Raw genomic sequence first — 6,000 nt, 5'->3', positions numbered from 1 at the left:
CACTCGTGGTTCCAGAGTCTGAGGACGCACACACACACACACGCACACACACACACACACACACACACTCGTGGTTCCACAGTCTGAGGACGCACACACACACACACACACACACACACACACACACACACTCGTGGTTCCACAGTCTGAGGACGCACACACACACACACACACACACACACACACACTCGTGGTTCCGGAGTCTGTGGACGCACACACACACGCACACACACACACACACACACACACACACAAGGCCAGAACTACATCAGGCCGACAGTAAAACACTCCTCCTCCTCCTCCTCCTCCGTCAATCATCTGCGCTCGAAGTGTTCAAGATGTTCTCAGAGACTTACTGCCATCTATAGGCTGATTCTGTCACGGTTAATCTTCCTCTTCCTCAGTGTTTCGGTCTCGTTTTCCAGCACAAACATCCAAACATTCCTAAATCAAGACACATTTACTGGAGGAGAAGAATTACTCGGAACAATTCATCAAAGTTAAGCAGAGTCTGTGCGCAAAACCAGAACAAATATCTGCCAGTGGGTCTTCTTTTAATCATAAACTCACTCAGTTTTTCAGAAAACAACACTTAATATCTTAATATACTCATTTTGCTGTTTGGATGTTTGGATATTTGTGCTGGAAAACGAGAGGATTTCCCTGACATGTTCAGTCTCCTGCTGGGCGGATTCACAAGATCTGAATATCAAACGTACAGCAAAATCTGAAGGATTAAAGTTGGGTTATTCACATTTTGTTTATGCAAAAATTGGAGAAAATTGTTGGTTCTCAGGGCTGGAGACAGACGTCATGTTTCATTTAAAGATGAAGATGTTCATCTCAGATGTGTGTATACTGTAGCTCAAAAATAGAGCAGCTCGGATCACGCGGTATACATGATTTTATCAAAGTTGTAAATAAAACAAAGATTATTAGAGTTAGAAAATATGTTTTCCTACATCAAAATTGCATGTTTAATTCAGTGTTGCTTACCGTGTCTTTGTAATTGTTTGTGAAATGTACTTGTAATACTTAAAGCAGTAATGTATATAATGCATTATAAACGTATTCATATTATACGATATAATGTCTATTCATAAATTATTAAAGTCAGTTATACTGTTTGCAGATTCCTTGTCCATCAGTTGTTTGTCGTGTGCTTTAATGCATTCTAAAGGCGTAACATATGAGTATTATAATGCATTGTAACTGTGGTTTCAATCATCCATACAGTGTGTTATAATGTGCGTAAAAATGCATTATAAAGTCTAAGGAAAGTGTTCCCGAAAATAGTTTCTACTCAAATTTTTTTCAGTGCACATAGAGTTAATATTGAGATCTCAGGCTTGTGAGTGCAAATCTGAGGCATTGTTGAAACTCACGGATGTGAAATTACTGGCCTTGTTTTCCGGGAGAATGCGAACTAGTGACCTGTCCTGTGCTCTGACTCTATGGGCCCAATTTTAGCGATCTGAAACGCAAGTATCAAGCGTGAAACGCAAGTAACTTTGTGGGCGACGCAAATCTAAAATGTGTTTGTCTGAAGTCGCTTCATTACTCATAGGTGTGGTTTGGGCGTAACGTGAAATAAACCAATCAGAGTGTCATCTCACATTCCCTTTAAGAGCAGGCGCGCTTGTTCCATGGCGGATTGCTATTATAACGGCGGATTTGCCAGGAGCGGTTCACAGCCGAGGAGACCGACGTTCTCGTCAGGGCCGTAAAACACAGAGAAGTGACATTGGGGATGGAGAAACACACCCAGATTAGCTTCGGTTAAACAGGCGTATGATAATTTGGGTAAATGTGTAAACTAGATTTATGCCTATTTTTCACATCTTCATGGACACCACAATGATTTCCCTCGTGTGGAATATTTTTCCTTGTAATAATGTATGGTTTTCTAAACATGTGAACTGCTGCGTCTATGTAGATGAGAGAAGCAAAGTGTGTGTGCGTTGTGCACACGCTACATTATGGCCAAGCATGCGCCCTTAAAATAGCATCTGAATAACGCGCCACTGACTTTAGACGAGGTTTCTCCTGGTCTGTGGAGGAATTGTTTTCTGAAACTGCAAAAAAACACCAGGGAACGTTTGCGCCGGAACACGCCTCCTCTTTTCGCTGAACCGCCTCCGGGAGCGCAAGTTCATTCCCTAATTTACCGACGTGCGTCTGTGGAGGGAAAAGTCCGCTGTGCATCGGGTGCAAAATAGGAATGATACATGCGTCGGTGTATAAAATCAATTGCGCTGGGTGCGAGATAGGGCCCTACGATTGCAATGAAATTGATGAATTTCACCACATTTGCATTGTTATTTTCCCGTTTATTAGTGTAACAGTCTGTATTGTAGAAGTAAAGCTGATGGACTGTGTTTTTCTCTCTTTCCCAGCTGTGCTTCAGGTGTCCATATCACTCAATAAAGTGGAGCTGAGTGTCGGAGAGTCGAAGTTCTTCACATGCACAGGTGAGATTGTTTTGAATATTAACACGCTTGACTAAGTTTGAGGCGTGAAACTTCAGGAAATTCTCTCAAAAAGTGCAGTGATGATAATCATTCTGTAAAGACTCACGTTTAGGGTTGTTTTAATGTTTCTGAAAGAGTCTCTTCTGCTCATTAAAGCTGCATTTATTTGATCAAAAATACAGTGAAAACGGTCAAATATTATAATGTAAAAACAGCTGTTTTCTATGTAAATACATAGAAAACTGTAATTTATTCCTGTGATCAAAGCTGAATTTATTTGATAAAAAATACGGTAAAAATTGTGAAATGTTATTAAAATTTAAAACGGCTGTTCTCTATGTGAATATATGATTATTATCAATGTTGAAAACAGTTAATATGTTTGTGGAAACTGTGATAAATTTTATTTTGCGGGAGTTCAAAAGAACAGCATTTATCTGAAATAGAATCTCTTGAGACATTATACATTGATTAATTGATAAATTTAATGCATCCTTCCTGAATAAAAGTAGTAATTTCTGAACGACAGTGTAATGAGTATCGGCGACAACAGAGTCTAATTCTCTGAGAAATATTCATTGCTTCTGAAAATGCAGTAAACATGAAAAATGAAGCTCAAGGCGACAGTTATGCAACACTGAAAATGTCTGTGTTTTCTATGAGCACAATAAGATTATAAAATACAACTGTTAACAGAGTGAAAATGTTACAAAAACATTTTAAATTATTAACAATAATTGAAAAAATGTGTTTAATAGAGATGATATTAGGAATATGATCTCATTCTAGTACACAGAAAATAATTATTTAAAATTAATCTATTGTATATGTATATATATATATATATATATATGTGTATATATATATATATATATATATATATATATATATATATATATATATATGTATACAGTGTGGAAAATAAGTATTTGAACACCCTGCTATTTTGCAAGTTCTCCCACTTAGAAATCATGGAGGGGTCTGAAATTGTCATCGTAGGTGCATGTCCACTGTGAGAGACATAATCTAAAAAAGAAAAATCCAGAAATCACAATTTATGATTTTTTTAACTATTTATTTGTATGATACAGCTGCAAATAAGTATTTGAACACCTGAGAAAATCAATGTTAATATTTGGTACTGTAGCCTTTGTTTGCAATTACAGAGGTCAAACGTTTCCTGTAGTTTTTCACCAGGTTTGCACACACTGCAGGAGGGATTTTGGCCCACTCCTCCACACAGATCTTCTCTAGATCAGTCAGGTTTCTGGGCTGTCGCTGAGAAACATGGAGTTTGAGCTCCCTCCAAAGATTCTCTATTGGGTTTAGGTCTGGAGACTGGCTAGGCCACGCCAGAACCTTGATATGCTTCTTACAGAGCCACTCCTTGGTTATCCTGGCTGTGTGCATCGGGTCATTGTCATGTGGGAAGACCCAGCCTCGACCCATCTTCAATGCTCTAACTGAGGGAAGGAGGTTGTTCCCCAAAATCTCGCAATACATGGCCCCGGTCATCCTCTCCTTAATACAGTGCAGTCGCCCTGTCCCATGTGCAGAAAAACACCCCCAAAGCATGATGCTACCCCCCCCATGCTTCACAGTAGGGATGGTGTTCTTGGGATGGTACTCATCATTCTTCTTCCTCCAAACACGTTTAGTGGAATTATGACCAAAAAGTTCTATTTTGGTCTCATCTGACCACATGACTTTCTCCCATGACTCCTCTGGATCATCCAAATGGTCATTGGCAAACTTAAGACGGGCCTTGACATGTGCTGGTTTAAGCAGGGGAACCTTCCGTGCCATGCATGATTTCAAACCATGACGTCTTAGTGTATTACCAACAGTAACCTTGGAAACGGTGGTCCCAGCTCTTTTCAGGTCATTGACCAGCTCCTCCCGTGTAGTTCTGGGCTGATTTCTCACCTTTCTTAGGATCATTGAGACCCCACGAGGTGAGATCTTGCATGGAGCCCCAGTCCGAGGGAGATTGACAGTCATGTTTAGCTTCTTCCATTTTCTAATGATTGCTCCAACAGTGGACCTTTTTTCACCAAGCTGCTTGGCAATTTCCCCGTAGCCCTTTCCAGCCTTGTGGAGGTGTACAATTTTGTCTCTAGTGTCTTTGGACAGCTCTTTGGTCTTGGCCATGTTAGTAGTTGGATTCTTACTGATTGTATGGGGTAGACAGGTGTCTTTATGCAGCTAACGACCTCAAACACGTGCATCTAATTTAGGATAATAAATGGAGTGGAGGTGGACATTTTAAAGGCAGACTAACACTGTGAAGCTGCTTTGATACAATCTGTATTGTGAAAAGCGCTATATAAATAAAGTTGACTTGACTTGACTTGACTAACAGGTCTTTGAGGGTCAGAATTCTAGCTGATAGACAGGTGTTCAAATACTTATTTGCAGCTGTATCATACAAATAAATAGTTAAAAAATCATATATTGTGATTTCTGGATTTTTTTTTTTAGATTATGTCTCTCGCAGTGGACATGCACCTACGATGACAATTTCAGACCCCTCCTTGATTTCCAACTTGCAAAATAGCAGGGTGTTCAAATACTTATTTTCCTCACTGTATATATATATATATATATATATATATATATATATATATATATATATATATATATATATATATATATATATATATATATATTCAGTGGAATAGTCTTGACTTTATATTGTTGTCCCTTTAAAAGCTGTCATGAAAAAAAGGCAGTGATATATTGACTATATGAGTGTGTGTGTGTGTGTGTGTGTGTGTGTGTGTGTCCTCGTACTGACACAATATCAGTATCAGAGCAGAACTGAAGGTCACTGCTGCTGTTATTGTGTTTAGAAACCAAGCCTGGCGTTACAAGACTATATAAGACACACACTACTGTATATTACGTGTTCTGTTAGGCAGCAGAGTACAGTTGTCAGTCCTGTGTTTGAGTCCTTAATGCGATTACGTTCACACACACAGTTCAGTGATTCACAGGAGTGACGATCACATTTAAAGCTACAATATGTAGATTTTTGTAATAAAATATCCAAAAAATCACTTGCACAGTGTGATATATTTCCTGCAGTTGTGTACTTACAATATAAAAGTTAATGGCTCGTCCATGTTCACTTGTCGCCTGTCAATGACGTAATATCCGCGTTATCCCTGGTTTCCGCTCGTACTGCCATAGTAACCATGGCGACAGACGTGGACAACTGCATTACGTCTAGCGGCGCGCTCACGCTGTTGTTGTTTCGTTCAAACATTATGGACCATGGTAAGCAGACTTTAGGACAAAAGGAGAACTAAAACGAGGATCAATATCAGCGTGGCGTTTTCGAGATGCCGAGAGCTAGCGTCCGCGGCTAACTTCCACTTTACGGAGACGCCGCTCTTGCATGGGCTTTATTAGACTGGAGAGCAAATGTACATAAAACGAATCAATGTTATATAGCTCAACATGATGAAATGTTAGAATATGATCAGTATGTTATCCTAATGTTGATCTCGCTCACTGTTAGTCTCAT

At 39.3% G+C, this 6,000-nt stretch overlaps 1 protein-coding gene across 1 annotated transcript in view; it reads left to right on the top strand.

Annotated features, from left to right (window-relative positions):
- The window catches only part of LOC308688899 (neural cell adhesion molecule 2), a gene marked incomplete at its 5' end in the record, with an annotated part of 126,430 nt that overhangs the window by 34,537 nt on the left and 85,893 nt on the right, over positions 1–6,000 (top strand). Inside the window, one exon of the mRNA XM_081362336.1 lies at positions 2,397–2,471. Coding sequence (XP_081218462.1) covers positions 2,397–2,471 — 75 coding nt within the window. The remainder of the gene's footprint in view (positions 1–2,396; positions 2,472–6,000) is intronic.

Source organism: Scardinius erythrophthalmus (assembly GCF_964197995.2).
Source record: "Scardinius erythrophthalmus genome assembly, chromosome: 3".
Taxonomy (NCBI): Eukaryota; Metazoa; Chordata; class Actinopteri; order Cypriniformes; family Leuciscidae; genus Scardinius; species Scardinius erythrophthalmus.
Note: the sequence above shows the minus strand (reverse complement) of the source record. Positions and strands in the feature narration are given on the sequence as shown.